This window comes from Pipistrellus hanaki, assembly GCF_964339955.1.
Source record: "Pipistrellus hanaki genome assembly, chromosome: 2".
Classification (NCBI taxonomy): domain Eukaryota; kingdom Metazoa; phylum Chordata; class Mammalia; order Chiroptera; family Vespertilionidae; genus Pipistrellus; species Pipistrellus hanaki.
Genome location: NC_140504.1, coordinates 116,953,417 through 116,969,487, shown reverse-complemented (window position 1 = coordinate 116,969,487; position 16,071 = coordinate 116,953,417). Strand labels below are relative to the sequence as shown.

Here is a 16,071-nt window from a genome sequence, read left to right as displayed (position 1 = left end):
GAGGCAACAGCACTCAGACAGAGAAAGGCCAGGAGCCAGGAAATGTCCCTGGTCAACAGGACCCTGTGGGCTGGGAGAGGAGCAGGAGGAGATTCAGTTGTGTGTGGAGAGCGTAGCAGGGGACATGAAATCTGACAGCTAACACCAGCTTCTTCCTGAGACACAATTCCTAGGGGCGAAGCCAGGTGTCCCTCGCCCACAGCAACAGTGAACCTGAGCTCATCCCTGAACACCTGGTCTACTCAACGCTGCCCATCAGGGGGCTGGGTGGACTGGAAACATGTCTATGAGACAACAGACAACATGATGGTAATTCTATGCATTTGCCCAGTGGTAGGAGAAAGCTGACTTTCCCAAGATACAGACACAGTCGCCTAAATGCAACCTAAAATGGGACACTGTTCGAAGCTGCTGGCTGAAATGCAGCTTGATTTTAATGTTCCAATTTAAAGAAACCACCAAAACCTCTTTCCTATAGGACACTTGTTCACAGGATCATCCCAGAGCCCTGTTTACTTTATCTTATGTGTGAGCCTTAGTCTCATTTCAAAGTTTCCGGAGGGAGACATCACAGAAAGCTGGGGAGCAGGGGACAGGCAGCTCGGACTCTTCAGCAGCCCAGTCGCCTTCCAGAACACTGCTGGCCCTCGGGAGGGGCAGATCCGTCTGGCTCCATCCCTCAGTTGACGGATGGGGAGTGTTCAGTACCAGGCACAGCCAAGTGCTATATAAAAGGACTTACAAAGGGAATGCCGAGACTGTTGAAGTTGAGACAGTGCAACAGCAAAGAAGCTAACAACTCAATGGGCGCCGACCTCTGTGTGTGTTTGTGCGTGCGGCTAACACCATTCTGTGGTCATTAGTGTCTGATATAAACCTAACAGTATTCTGGTCCACACCTGTCTTTCCAATCTCCTGCACTGGGACATGTGAGGATACAGGGAGGGAGGCGGCATGAGGACCAGTGGCCACATGGCCCTGACCATGGGCAGCTGCAGGGATCGGACCCTAGCCCTGAACTCCAGCTCTCTCACTCACTGTTCATTACTCATATGACCATAAGCAAGTAACCCTTTCTAAACCTCCATTTCCTTATGGGAAAATGTGGGCAACACTGCCCTCAGGGGACAGTGATGAAGACTAGCTCTCAAAGTTTGCTCTATCAGCCCTGAATGCTCCCCTCAGGGGTCAAGGCCTGCAACCTGGCCCACTATAGGAACACAGTATTTAGGATGTCGGGAAAGGGTCAGAAACAAATACTGCCACAGGGCACAGAAACTGTGAATGAACATGCTTATATTTCACCCACCTTCACCACCCTGTCTTCAACAAACCTCCCATTCTCTTTGCTTGGCTTCAGATGCTAGCAAATTTTAAACCAACTAGAAAATTGATATTCCAAAGCCAGGCAGTCTAAATGACTGGATTCACAAATGGAATGGTAACTTGTTTTAAAAAATTCTTTATTGATTAAAATAGTACATATGTACTCCCCTCCCCCATTGACCTCTCATGGCCACCCCCAATTCCAAACACAGTCCCTCACCCCCTAGTGTGTGTCCATTGGCTACGCTTACATGCATGCATACAAGTCCTTTGGTTGATCTCTTACCTGTCCCCCCTCCCCTCCCCTGCCATCCCTCTGAAGTTTGATTGTCTGTTTGATGCTTCTTTATCTTTGGCTCTATTTTTGCTCATTAGTTTATGTTGTACATTATATTCCACAAATGAGATCATGGGATATTTATCTTTCTCTGACTGGCTTATTTCACTTTGCATAATGCTCTTCATGTCCATCCATACTGTTGCAAATGATGAGTTCTATTTTTTTTTTAACAGCAGCATAGTATTCCATTGTGTAAATGTACCACAGGTTTTTAATCCACTCATCTGCTGATGGACATTTAGGCTGTTTCCAAATCTTAGCTACATATGTCCTTTCTGATTAGGGTTTCCTGTTTCTTGGGATATAGTCCTAGAAGTGGGATTACTGAGTCAAATGGGAGTTCCATTTTTAATTTTTTTTCCCATTTTTATTTTTTTGAGGAAACTCCATACTGTCTTCCACAGTAGCTGCACCAGTCTGCATTCGCACCAGTAGTGCATGAGGGTTCCTTTTTCTCCGCATCCTTGCCAACACTTGTTGTTTGTAGACTTGTTGATGAAAGCCATTCTGACAGGTGTGAAATGGTACCTCATTGTTGTTTTCATTTGCATCTCTCAGATGATTAGTGACTTTGAGAATGTTTTCTTAAGTCTCTTGGCCTTCTGTATGTCCACTTTCTTTCTTTTTTTTAAAAATGTATTTTATTGATTTTCCACAGAGAGGAAAGGAGAGGGATAGAGAGCTAGAAACGTTGATAAGTGAGTAACATTGAACAGCTGCCTCCTGCATACCCTCTACTGGGGATGTGCCCACAACCAATGTACAAGCCCTTGACCAGAATCGAACCTGGGACCTTTCAGTCCGCAGACCGACGCTCTATCCACTGAGCCAAACCGGTTTCGGCTGTATGTCCACTTTCAAAAAGTGTCTAAGTCCTTTGTCCATTTTTTGATTGGATTATCTTCTTTTTGTTAAGATGTATGAGTTCTATAAATTTTGGAGATTAGGCCTTTATCAGATATAACATTGGCAAATATGTTTTCCCATGCAGTGGGCTTTCTTCTTGTTTTGTTGATGGTTTCTTTTGCTGTGCAGAGTTTTTATTTTGATGTAGTCCCTTTTGTTTATTTTCTCCTTAGTTTTCATTGCCCTAAGAGTTGTATTAATTGCTATGACATATGTCTGCTGTCTATGGGTTCTTCTAAGATTTTTATGGTTTCCCATTTTATGTTTAAGTCCTTTATCCATTTTAAGTTTATTTTAGTATATAATGTAAGGTGGTGGTCTAGTTCAAATTTTTTTTGCACATATGTTAATTTTCCCAACCCCATTTATGGCAGAGACTGTCTTGACTCCATTGTATGGTCTTGCCTCTTTAGTCAAATATTAATTGAGCATAATGGCTTGGGTCCATTTTTGGGTTCTCTGTTCTGTTCCATTGGTCTATATGTCTGCTCTTGTGCCAGTACCAGGAAGTTTTGAGAACAGTGGCTTTGTAATATAGCTTGAAATCTGATATTGTGATCCCTCTAATTATATAGTTGTTCTTCCTCAAGATTGCTGTAGCTATTCAGGGTCTTTTTTTATTCCATATTAATTTTTGGAGAGTTTGTTCTAAGTCTGTGAAATATGCCATTGTTATTTTAATGGGGATTGCATTCAATCTATAGGTTGCTTTGGGTAGTATGGACATTTTAATGATGTTGATTCTTCCACTTTGTTATGTCTTCCTCTATCTCTTTTTTCAACATCCTGTAGTTTTACAAGTATAGGTCTTTTACTTCCTTAGTTAAGTTTATTCCTAGGTATCTTAATTTTTTTCGTGCGATGGTAAAAGGCATTGGTTTTTTTTTAAAATATATTTTTATTGATTTTGTAGAGAGAGGAAGGGAGATAGTTAGAAACATCGATGAGAGTCATCGATCAGCTGCCTCTCGCACACCCCCTACTGGGGATATGCCCGCAACCAAGGTACATGCCCTTGACCGGAATCGAACCCAGGACCCTTCAGTCCCCAAGCCGATGCTCTATCCATTGAGCCAAACCGGTCTCGGCGGCATTGGTTTGTTTTGTTTGTTTCTCTTTCTGTGAGCACATTATTAATGTCTAAAAATGCCATAGATTTCTGGATGTTAATTTTGTATCCTGCTACATTGCCGAATTCATTTATTAAGTCTAGTAGATTTTTGATGGCACCTTCAGGGTTTTCTATGTACAATATCATGTCATCTGCGAATAATGAGTTTCACATCTTCTTTTCCAATTTGAATGCATTTTATTTCTTCTTGTCTGATCACTATGGCTAGCAAATCTAGTACTATATCAAATAGGATTGGTGAGAGCAGGCATCCCTGTCTTGTTCCTATTCTTAGGGAAAATGGTTTTAGTTTTTGTCCATTGATGATGTTGGCTGTAGGTATATCATATAAGGCTTTTATTATGTTGAGGTATGATCCCTCTATTCCCGCTTTGCTGAGCTTTTATCAGGAAAAATGTAGCCATTTTTATTCTTTATTTATGCCTGTGTTCCTTCTTCTATTTCTATTCCTTCTTTTTACAACAGTCTCTTTAGCATTTCTTGCATTGCTGGCTTGTTAGAGATAAACTCCTTTAGCCTTTTTTTTTTTTTGTCTGTGAAGCTCCTGATTTCCCCTTCAATTTTGAATGATAGCCTTGCTGGATATAGTATTCTTGGATTCAGTCCCTTGCTTTGTATCACTTTGTATACTTCATTCCATTCCCTTCTGGCCTGATGTGTTTCTGTTGAGAAATCATTTGATAACCTAATGGAAGATCCTTTGTAGGTAACACTCTGTCTCTCTTGCAGCTTTTAATCAGTTAACTGCTATATGTCCAAAATGGAATCCATCCCAACACGCCACAATATTTTGAATTTAGTTGAAAAAACCAATTTGCAATGAATATAAAAATATTACAATTCGGGTCTTCTTGAATATGTCCAGCTAAAATTCTCACAAAAGTTATTTTAAAGTTGGCCAGAGCTGCCACTCGGGAAAAAAAACAATTTTTTTTTAAAACAGATGCACATGGCATGTGGGGAAAGTCTGCTGCTTGCATCTACAGATACTTAGGGCATACAATGGGTTAAGATTCTCTGTCATTAATGTTTGCCTTTGTAATTACAATGTGGTGTGGGTCTCTTTTTTTGGTTCATCTTGTTTGGGAACTCTCTGTGCTTGTGTGACTTTTTTCTTCCCTAAATCAGGGAAGTTTTCTGTCATTATTTCTTCAAATAGGTTCTCTAATCCTTTCTCTTCTTCTTCTCCTTGTGGCCCTGCTATCATATGTATGTAACTTGATTTCATGTTGTCCCAGAGCTTTCTTAGGCTCTCCTCCTGCTTTCTAATTTTTTTTCTAATTGCTGTCCACATTGTGTGTGTTTCTCTGCTCTGTCTTCTAAGTCACTAATTTGGTCTTTCAATTCTTCTAAGCTACTGTTGAAACCTTCCATCGTGATTCTTATTGTAGCTACATCATTCTTAATTTCCTCTTGATTCTTACATAAGTTGTTGATTTTTCTTAATCGTCTGGTTTATGAACTGTATGATCATTACGCTGAATCTTTACCTGGCATATTGCATGCCTCCATTTAATTTAGTTACCTTTTTTGGGGGTTGATTATTCCATTTATTTCCTTTGGAGGTTGGTACTTTGTCTTCCAGTTTTTGCTATTATCAAAATGTCCAGGTGCAGAGTTGCATGGGGCTTGTGGAGGAAGCAGAGGCTGGGCGGGAGGGTCATGCACCCTGAGAGTCATGGGATAGCTCAGGCACTGACATGTGGGGCCCGGAGCCAAGGTGGCGGGCCAGTGGGGAGGGAAGCACACTCCAGAACTCACAGGAGCCTGTGTCCAGGAAGGCTGGAGTCCCAGTGGTAGCAGAGGCTCTCTGTCTAAGAGAGCCTATTTGGCCAGCCCCTGAAAGGCCTGCAGGATCTAACTGTCCCTCACTCACACCCCCACACACCATACACGTACACACACTCCCCTTTTGCTCCCTCACTCACACTCTCTCACTGCCATCCTGACGGCTGCCATCTTGACTCCACAAATAGGAACATTTATCAGACATCTTTAAAGACATGGGCACAACTCTTGAAAGGAGTTCCCGGCCACACTAGTCCTATCGGGGAGACTGATGGCTTGCTAGGAAGAGAATGGCCAGGAAGAAAGGCCTCACCCAGGACAATGACATGGGCTCCATCCACTGAGCACTGGACTCCCAGCTGGAGAAGGAGCTGAGAGGCTGACGGGGAGGGGGGGGGGGGGGGGGGGCGGCGGGGAGAGGGGGGAGGGGGCATGGTAAGAGCTATACTGTTCCTCAGAGGCAGACCATCTGCTTTCTAAAAAGCAGGAACAGAAATTCCCCTCCAGACTTCGCAGGGGACAATAAATGGCAGCAATAAAAACAGTGTGGGGTAACCTTCTCTTTAAGATGCACCTCCTTTTCTGAACTTTTCCCTTTGTCAGAACTGTTACTTACTTTGTCAGGCTTACATGACTTCAAATGGAAAGAAAATGATGGTCTGAAATGCAGCATATACTTTATAAAACTAGAAATTCTGCTCCTGGCTATGAGTTCCCTAAGGACAGGCATGCCTGACCTGCCAGCATGTGATTCCACCACACTGGAGAGAGGTGCCACGTCTAGGTGGTCATGAACCTGAGACCCGCAGCCTGTGCTCCCCACCATCCCCTCACACTCTCTTAGACCTCCCCTTTGTAGAAACAGCTTTCCTCTGTGGGCTTCTGCAGAGCTTCAAGTGATGATCAGCTCTGAATGAAGTGTTTCCACTTCGCATGGCTCACACCTCGTCCCACCACATCCCTCACCACACTGCCACCATCTTAAGTCTCGTAACTACCCAGGGTTGTCAGACTTAGCAACTAAAAATACAGATCACCCAAATTTGAATTTCAGATAAAAACCAAGTAACTTTTTATATATCCCAAATGCAGCATGAAAAACATACCAAAAAAATTGTTATTTATTTGAAATTCAAATTTACTGGTATCCTATATTTTATATGGCAATCCTTTATCATCTAATTCTTTATTCAGTTTTAGGTACTATCTATTAATATTTAGGTTATCAAAATATTATCTAAAGGTTGAGGATTTTAACCCAATTTATCCTCAGTTCAATGACATAAGTCCTGTGTGAATATTTAGTCAATTATAATTAAGAAAACAGTTGCAGAGCTCCATTTCTCCCTCACTGCCTCCTGTGGGTAACCAAGCGTTTAATCCTGCTATCTTATCCAGAAGGGACTGGAGGGATGGCAGTAAGTAACTGATTGGTCTAGGACCATTTTCACCTAAGAACACCTTACTTTTAACACCCTCCCTTCCCCAGCAGCCCTCAGAGGGATCAGACAATAGGAAAAGGTCATTGGTTACCTGAGCACATGGCCTCAGTAGGCCAACCCCCTGCTTCTGAAACAGGAGGGAGGGAACCTAGGAATGTGGCCATGGGAACAGGACTCCACGCTTTCAACTCCACCCTCCCCCCCGCCCTGGCCGGTGGCCGGTCTCCCTGCTGGATGTAGTACCAGTGTGCGTGAGGCCCGCTTACCAGTGTGTGTGAGCATGTGCCTCTGGAGGGAGCTGGCCCAAGGGAAGACTCGAGGGCAGTGGGGACAGTTGATCTTCTGCAGGCAGTTGGCGTAAGAGTTCCGCTTTGTCCTCAGCAGCTTGTCTTCTGGGGGGCTGCCCTGCTCTTCATCACTGGGCCCGTTGTGGTCAGCAGGGGTGCCAGCCAACTCGTCCTGAGCGTCGTCCTCTGCTGTCTGCAGAAATGGACTGAACTTGTTGGTGTCTGTGGTAGCCAGCATCTTCTCAATGCTGGCAAATTCCCCGCTGGAATCCAGGTCTACTCCACCATTGCTGGCCCGGGGCCGACTCCTCAGCCCTTTTTTCCGGCCCCTCTTCTTTGACAAGCCAGCTGGCCCCTGCCCAGTGGGGGAAGCTGCCTCTGGACTGTTGGCAGCAGGGGGTGGGTCGCTGGATTCTTTGGGGCTAGTGGTCTCAGTGGGGGCAGTGGGGCCTCCTAAGCTGTCTGAAGCTGTGGTGTTACTGCTGGTGCCTGTGGGCCCTGGGTCAGTCACCTTGGCTTTGAGCAAGGTGGGGGCTGAGGACACAGATGAGATGATCTGGGCAATGGAGGCCAGTGGGGGCAGCTCTTCTGTCAGAGGGGGCTTTGGCAACAGCAGGGGGGGCTTGGGGCGCAGAGGCCTCAGCAAGGCTGGGCTGCTTATCAGGGTGGAGCTGCCCACGAGAGGGGAGCTGTTGATGAGGGCCGGTGAGTAAATGGGGACAGTGACCTGAACGGAGCCCTGCAGGGGCTGAGCGTGGGCTTCCAGAGCAGTGGCTGTGGAGGCTGCTGCCGAAAGGGCCACGGGTTTCTCCAGGATCCCACTGGACCCCAAGGTCACCGGCAGAGTAGGGCACGGTGGTGGACAGGGAGAGAGTTGCTCCCCGCTCCCTGGTTCCTGCTCAGGCATCTTGGCTTCACTGGGAGCAGCTGACTCCTTGTCTCCTCTCCTGAAGCTCTTGGGGATGGACAGGTCAATGGGCTCCATAGAGCAGTCATAGGGGGCCGAGGAAGAGGGGCTCAGGAAGAAGGCCGAGTTTTCCTGCTTCACGTGGACCAGGGCCAGGCCCTTCTGGGAGAAGTCCAGAGGCTCATTGAAGTCCACTGAGAAGTTGCTGGCCGGCTCCAACTTGACAGAGACGGGAGGTGGAGGCTGGGTGGGGCCCGCGTGAAGGTAGCCATTCTGGGCCTCCAGAAAGGTGGCGAGGGGTTTGCGTTCCCCAAAGGCTCCGCTGCCCTCCTCCACCCTCCCTGAGGCCTCAGCCACAGGGGCCTCCTGGGGGCCCAGGCCGTCTGCCGCCAGGATGTAGCTCTCGATGTCGTGCTCCGGCACATGTAGGTGCTGCTTCAGGATGTGGTGGACGCAGTTGCGCTTGGCTGAGAAGGTGGCGCTGCACTCCTTGCACTCAAAGGGCTTGTGGCTCTTGGGGCAGCCGCCCAAGCCGCGGCCGCAGTGCGTGCGCATGTGGATGCGCAGAGCGCGGTAGTGCTTCAGGTCTTCCCCGCACAGCCGGCACACTGTGTCTGGGGAACAGAAGGCGTCCACCATCTCTGCGGCGCTGCTGGTCACATACTCGATGTTCTTCTCGATGTCCTTGCGGGTGGCCTTGAGATGCTTCTTGCGCAGGTGCCGCTCGCAGTTGGCCTTGACGGTGAAGGGGTAGTGGCAGATCTTGCAGATGTAGGGCCGCTCGCCGCTGTGCGTGCGCAGGTGGCGGATGAGTGCGGCCTTGTCGGCCGCGATGTAGTCGCAGATGTTGCACTGGTATGGGGAGATGCCCAGGTGGGAGCGCACGTGAGCACGCAACACCCCGGAGAAGGCAAACACCTGGTTGCAAAAGCGACAGGGGTAGAGCACCTTACGCATGGCTGGAGATTTCTTGCTGCCGGGGGCCGTCATGATGGCCTTGAGGTCCCCCTCTGTTATCTCCTGCTTGATCTTGGCCTCCATGCTCAGGGGCAGCAGGGCCTCGATGATGCTGTCCTGCTCCAACTGCGTCTTCATCTCAGCCTGCCCCGGCAGCTCTGCGCGTGGCTGCTGCAGGAAGAGCTGCATGGCCGTGTGCGGCTGGGCCCCGGACTTGGGCTGCAGCAGGTTTGTGCTGGAGGCCATCTCCACCGAGCCTTTGAGGAGCTTCAGGGCCGGCGGGGGCAGGCTGGGACTGATGCAGCCGGGGGAGGCCTGCTGGGCGTTGAGGAGAGGGGGGGGTGTTGAGGTGGCTACCACCGTCCGCGGTGTGACCAGGGGCTTTGGCTTCAGAGGGGGCATGTGTTTGAAAATCGCCTGCAGAGGGGTGACGGGGGCCTTGGAGAGAGGCGGAAGACTGATTTGAGGGGGCGCTGAGGCTGCCATCTTCAGGATCTGCTGGATGTCAGCCAGCTCAATGGCCGACTCCCCGGAGATGGGCTTGACCACAATACTACTATCAGGCTGAATGATGAAGCCCTTTTGGAAAGGCTGCAGGGACAGGTGCTTCATGCTCCCCTTGGCAGCAGGGAGCACTGTGAGAGAACTGCCCAGGGAGGAAGCTTCGAAAGGAGACAGCCTCAGCACGTTGGCGCAGCCAGGCTCCTGAGGTAGCTGACACTTGAGTGCCTGGAACTGTATTGCTTGGTTGTCATCCGGCGGGGGCTCCTCAGCTGGGACGGGCTTGACGTCTTTGGTGTGCTGCAGGCCCAGCAAGGCCAGGAAGACCTTCTGGTCCACGGCGTCATCAGGTACGGGCTTGGCTTGCAACCTTTCCCGTCCCTGGTCCGCAGCGACATGGGTCTGCTTGTGCAGGGCGAGCGAGGAGAGCATGGGGAATGCCTTGTCGCAGATGTCACAGACAAAACGGTGCTGCTCGCTGATGCACCTTCGCAGGTTTGTTTCACACCAGGCCTGCAAAGTAAGGGATCAAGAGGCTTTTAAAATCATCACCACACTGAGATGAAGAAAGTATCTGTTCTACAACTATTGCAGTATCCATAACATATGGGAGCTGACCTTTCCCTGCTCACTAACTGCTGGATTGAATAAGGAAATCCACAAGCATCTTAGGTATCGTGTTTTCTTGATGAATGACACCAACCCCAGGTATCTCAGCAGTGAAGCAAGTTAAGTGATAATACCATAGTGGTAGGATTTTCTTTTTAAAAAAAATGGGTGTCTTGCAAAACTAAGTGATGGTGGAGAACCCCTGTGCTGTCAGGAGAGAGGGAGGACCACCTAGGATTACATGAGTATACACATATGGGTGACTATACATATGGAATTGAACTTGGGGCTTATGCACTGGAAGAATTTCACTGTTGCTATATTTTATCTCAGTTTTTTAAATTTGGAAAAAAGTAGTTTCAAAGTCGTTTATAAGCAGAGAACAAATATGTCTCAGGTTAATAACAATCCCAAACATACTATCTAATAAAAGAGTAATATGCAGACTGACCATTACTCCAACACACAATATGGCTGCCCCTATGTGGTCAAAGATGCTGCCCCCATGTGGACACAAGATGGCCACTACAAGATGGCCAGCAGGGGAGGGCAGTTGGGAGGCACCAGGCCTGCAAGGGAGGGCAGTTGAGAGGGACCAGGCCTGGAAGGGAGGGCAGTTGGAGGCGATCAACCCTTCAGGGGAGGGCAGTTAGGGGTGACCAGGCTAGCAGGGGAGCAGTTAGACATCAATCAGGCTGGCATGGGAGTGGTTAGGGGGTGATCAGACTGGCAGGCAGAAGCGGTTAGAGGCAATCAGGAAGGCAGACAGGCGAGTTGGGAGCCAGCAGCCCTGGATTGTGAGAGGGATGTCCAACTGCCTGTTTAGGCCTGATCCCACCGGGCAGTTGGACATCCCTCGAGGGGTCCCAGATTGGAGAGGGTGCAGGCTGGACTGAAGGACACCCCCCAGCCCCTGTTCATGAATTCCATGCACTAGGCCAGCGTTTTTCAACCGCTGTTCCGCGGCACAGAGATGTTGCCTGGTGTGCCGTAGGTGCAGACAAGACAAGAATTTTATAATTTTTCACTATTTTGTTTACTTAATATTTCATAATAAAGTAATTATAAAATACTTTCTTTGTGTTTATTTGATTCCTATTCAAGAGAATTACTTTATATATAGTCAATATAGGCACAGAGTTAAATTTTTTAACATTTTCTAATGGTGGTGTGCCTCGTGATTTTTTTCATGAAACAAGTGTGCCTTTGCCCAAAAAAGGTTGAAAAACACTGCACTAGGCCTCTAGTCTATATAGATAAAAGGCTAATATGCTAAGTGTCCCTCCACCCTTCTGACCAGTTGCTATGATGCACACTGACCACCAGGGGGCTGAGCTGCTGAGCTGCAGTGACTTGGCAGCAGTGGTTCTTGGTGATATACCCTAAAACCAGAGAGAAGGGAGCCTGATTCCTCGTGAACCTGCGCGATTCCACCTTCGGCTGTGGGTTGTTGCTGCTGGGGCTCTGTGGGCCTAGAATCTGGTTTACTGCACACTTGCGTCTGCATTCCACATCCTGTACAACACCAATTTTGCAGAGTGCCCTCTTGCACTTGGGACCCCTCGGGGGATGTCGGAAAGCCAGTTTGGCTCGAACCCCACAGGCCAGGCTGAGGGACTCCACCTGTCAGAGGGACCCCACTCACTGCACAGATGTCAGGGAGGGACTGCTAGAGGTTGGTTCCAGGGCATGTCTGGCCCTTCTCGCCCAGTTCCGTCCTGCCAGCCACCTTCTATCGATAATTAATTTCCTTTCAATGTGCATGAACCTGTACTCTGGGTCACTAGTTTTAAATAAAAAACTACAATGCTGAAAATATTTAGCTGTAAGACTAATTAAAACTACAAATTGATATAATTAAAAATACAAATTTAGCCCTGGCCAGTTTGGCTCAGTGGATGGAGCAGTGACCTGCGGACTCAAGGGTCCCGGGTTCGATTCTGGTGAAGGGCATGTACCTTGGTTATGAGCACATTTCCAGTAGGGGATGTGCAGGAGGCAGCTGAATAGATGTTTCTCTCTCATCGATGGTTTTAACTCTCTATCCCACTCCCTCTCTGTAAAAAAAATCAATAAAAAATATTTAAAAAAAATACAAATTTAATTCTGATAGGACCTAAAAAATGGGCAAAAGCTCTGATGAGCTAGACTCAGATATAAGTGAGGGGGGAAAAAATGGAAGGCCATTTACACCTCTCAACACAACCACCCAAAAAAGACTAAAAAGAACAAAACTGAATTTTAAGAGGAAAGGTGTTAATAAAACAAAACCCAACAGACCTCATTTGAAGGAAAGGAAACCTCCGTGTGAAGAATTTAAGTCCAACCTTGGACCATGGTGGAGACGGTGCTGGTTCTGCCCGTCAGCATACCTGAGAAATCCGAGGAAACTTCCTACAGGAGAAGTCGGTGAACCCCAAGTCATGGAAGCCAGCAGGAATGGAAGGGTTGTTCTGGATGAAAGGCCTTCCCGTTGCGTCTCTGGGAAGCTGCTTGTGGACAAGCGCGTTGTGGCGTAGCAGTCCTCGATGGGTCCGAAAGGTGACACAGCAAATGTCACATCTGGGAAGAAAGTGACAAACGTAAGGAGACAGCGAAGTCAGAATTTCCACCTGTCCATTAATCTTACTGTATTTTCTTGTCCTTTGATCTATAAGTAAATGAAAATAAAGTGATAAACAAACTATTATAATAATGAAAACAGGGATGATATAACATAGAGAAGCCAGTCTGCTCACGGTTAGCAACAAAAATCCCTTCCTTAAAAAGAAACCATATCCTAACAATTTCTGGGTTCCCATCTTTGCAGACAGCACAAATATGCACACTGTTGCAGGCCTATTTGTTCTGTCACACAGAGTGATCCTTTCAAAGTTTCCTCACTCCCTCTGCTCAATGTATTCTGGTCATAAAACATTTTGAAAGTCAAAAAGCACAAATTTACACAGCATCTTGGGCAATCACATCATCATCCCTGGTATCTGATCAAGATAAAAAGATAAACTCTTCAACTGAAGTAGCATGTGACAGTGATTATGATTTATGTATTAAATTCTGATATTGTTGCCGAGCATTATCTGAAGAATAACCACAGTTCCCCCCCTACGGGCCCACACTAAGGGCAGTGGACGACCCTGGCAGGCAGGCAGTCATCACGGACGAAAGCACTAAAGCTGAGGGCACACGCCTTGTAAGAAGCAAACACAAACTGCGAGGGTCCCACCACCGAGGTTGTCTCCCTCTTCCAGGAGCCCCCACAAATGCTTTACTTTGGAGATGTTTTCCTCTTTTGCCTTAACTGTCCTCAGAAACATGGATGTGTCAGAAATACCGTTTTTAAACACTTTTCTCCACTATGACACTAGTGCTGTCCTGAAGGTCTTTGCCGAGAACCACCATCTTAAAATCTATACGATCATTAGGATGTTGTCAATATCCCCTACACAGTGATTTTCAGCCTTTTTCCTCCCATGGCACACATTACTAATTACCACAATTCTGCGGCACAGCAAAAGTATACAATTTTGCTGATCTGACAAAAAGGTATAATTTTTTGATTCATTCACACCAGCCAGTTATTGTCATGTTGGCTGTTGTCATTTTTTTATTTGACAATATAAGAAAAAAGAGTCAGTGCCCCTGACTAAATACTCAGTATTGTATGTTTTAAAAATTCTTGAGACACACCATTTGAAAAATGTCTGGCCTAAGCCATCACTAGAGCTACAGATGGTTATTTACATGTAATTAATTAAAGTTTCATCAGTCACATTAGCCTAATTTCATGGGCACATTCCTATGATCACAGTACCATGTGCCAAGCATCATTCCAGTACTTACACATGTAAGCACATCTGCCCCTCACTAAACCTCTATGGCAGTTCCTATTATTGTTCCACAGAGGAATAAAGCCCTTAGACTGTAAAAAAATAAGGACAATAGCCAACACAATAGCCACCCAGTATGAATGAATCAAAATTATACTTTATTTTTTGTCAGACTGGCAAAAATTGTATTTTTTGCTGTTCCACATAATTTTAATCATTAGTTTATGTGTGCCATGAAAAGAAAAATAAGGTTAAAAATTGCGGTTTTAGATGATGATAATGTCTTGTCTATATTACTTAGAAGTCCTTTTCCTTTACAGATATATAACGGTGCACAAAATTCATTCCCAGGAAGTGGGGTGGGGAGCATCCCTCAGCCCGGCCTGCAACCACGCCAGCGTATCGCGCCCCGGCCTCTGGCCAGAGGCCCCCTCCCTCCCACCGTGCGCCCTGGGCGTGGGACGCTGGGCTTGTGTTTCCCCCAGAGGCCCCTCTCTCCCTCCATGCGGCTGGGGCACTGGGCTTGTGCTGCCAGCATCCTGCCCAGCTGCTATGGGCACCGCCATATTTGTGATGGAGTGATGGTTAATTTGCATATCACCCCTTTATTACATAGGATGAAATGTGTTGCCTGGGATTTGTTTTGAAATTATCTGGGGCAGGGAAGAGATGACACATAATTGTCTGTGGGTAGATAATTCCTGAAATTTGAGTGATGCGTGAGGGGGTCATTAGATTAGTCTCTCTACATCTGCATGCATTTGAAATGTTCCTTAATACATCTAGAAAAACATCTCATTACAAATGGCTAATGAGAGTGGGCTGATTTTTTGCCTCCTTTTTTCAAGGGTCAACAATGTCCAAACCACTATTTGCTGTAGGGGTGTGTGTGTGTGTGTGGGGGGGGGCGAGGGGGGAGTAAGCAGGGGGGGTTTCAATTTATGGAAACTCCAGAAGAAAAGCCTCTGCACTGAGTCTCATGTGGTGCGGGTAATGCAAAGGAGCCCATTTTTCCAGGAAGGCACTGGGCAATCAGAGGGGCCAGGGGCCTACAGGAGGTGAGAGCCCAGGGATCAGGAAGGCCCTATGTTGTGGGATTTACAGGCTGGCAGAACACGCCACCCAGGATGGGCTGGGTGGTGAAGCCTATGGCCCATCTAGTTTGGTACTTTATGGACTAGAAATAGTTCACCTTTTCTCTCTCCCTTCCCCTCTGTCCTGTCTGGGGCGTAAGCAGGTAAGGTTTGGGGAACTGTGGGAGATGGACGCTGGTCCATGCCTTTCCTAGAAAGTGAGTCTAAGAGAACTAAGAAAGATTGAAGCAAGCTGTAGCCCAGTGGGCCTTACAGGCACCTTCCACTTGAAGTCTACACTACCTCGGAACATCCCAAATTCAAAATTAGCACTACCTACATACATTTTGTGCAGTGTTTTAAATTCATTTTTTCTAGTACCAGGAACTGTTCCGGATGCTGGATCACTATACAGTTGAGTAAACCATAAGCCCTGAGGACTAAGAAGGTGGCTGGCTGGGGTCAAAAAAAGGAAAGAAAAAGCAGCCATTACTGCACAGGGATCTCTCCAAAAACTGCATATGGCAGAGAAAGAAAAGGGAAGTAAGAAAGGGAGGAAGGGAAGAAGGGAATAAAGGAAGGAAGGAAGGAAGGAAGGAAGGAAGGAAGGAAGGAAGGAAGGAAGGAAGGAAGGGAAGCCATTACAGCACAGGAATCTCTCCACAAACTGCACTTAGCAGAGAAGCCTCCTCAGTGAACTACCTGTGTCTGCACTGAAATGCCCTCTGAGCCAGCCCTTATAATGGTTTCCTGGAATCCTATTTCCACCAATAGGACTGAAGCATTCCCCAGCCAATCAGAGATACACAGCACTGACCAATCAGGGACCAGAGGTGGGGACTTCTGTCTATATAAGCCAGCTCCCCTGTGGATCTGGGAGCACACTTTCCCACTTTCCACCAAAGACTGGTTCCCCCTGGCTGGAGCTGAAACACTGCAGATTTCTCAGGCCCAGCACTGACCAGTGGGAAGGAGG

At 47.2% G+C, this 16,071-nt stretch overlaps 2 protein-coding genes across 10 annotated transcripts in view; one reads left to right on the top strand and one right to left on the bottom strand.

Moving 5' to 3' along the window:
• Nucleotides 1-16,071, bottom strand: part of RREB1 (ras responsive element binding protein 1) — a 142,311-nt gene that overhangs the window by 12,337 nt on the left and 113,903 nt on the right. For all 9 annotated transcript variants that reach the window (XM_084875597.1, XM_084875593.1, XM_084875594.1 and 6 more), the window contains 2 exons: nucleotides 12,568-12,757; nucleotides 7,201-10,099 (listed from right to left, as the gene is read on the bottom strand). In XM_084875597.1, coding sequence (XP_084731723.1) covers nucleotides 7,201-10,099; nucleotides 12,568-12,757 — 3,089 coding nt within the window. The remainder of the gene's footprint in view (nucleotides 1-7,200; nucleotides 10,100-12,567; nucleotides 12,758-16,071) is intronic.
• LOC311618228 (histone-lysine N-methyltransferase SETMAR-like) overlaps nucleotides 1-16,071 on the top strand; it is a 407,000-nt gene that overhangs the window by 358,173 nt on the left and 32,756 nt on the right. The gene's annotated exons all lie outside the window — the stretch shown is intronic.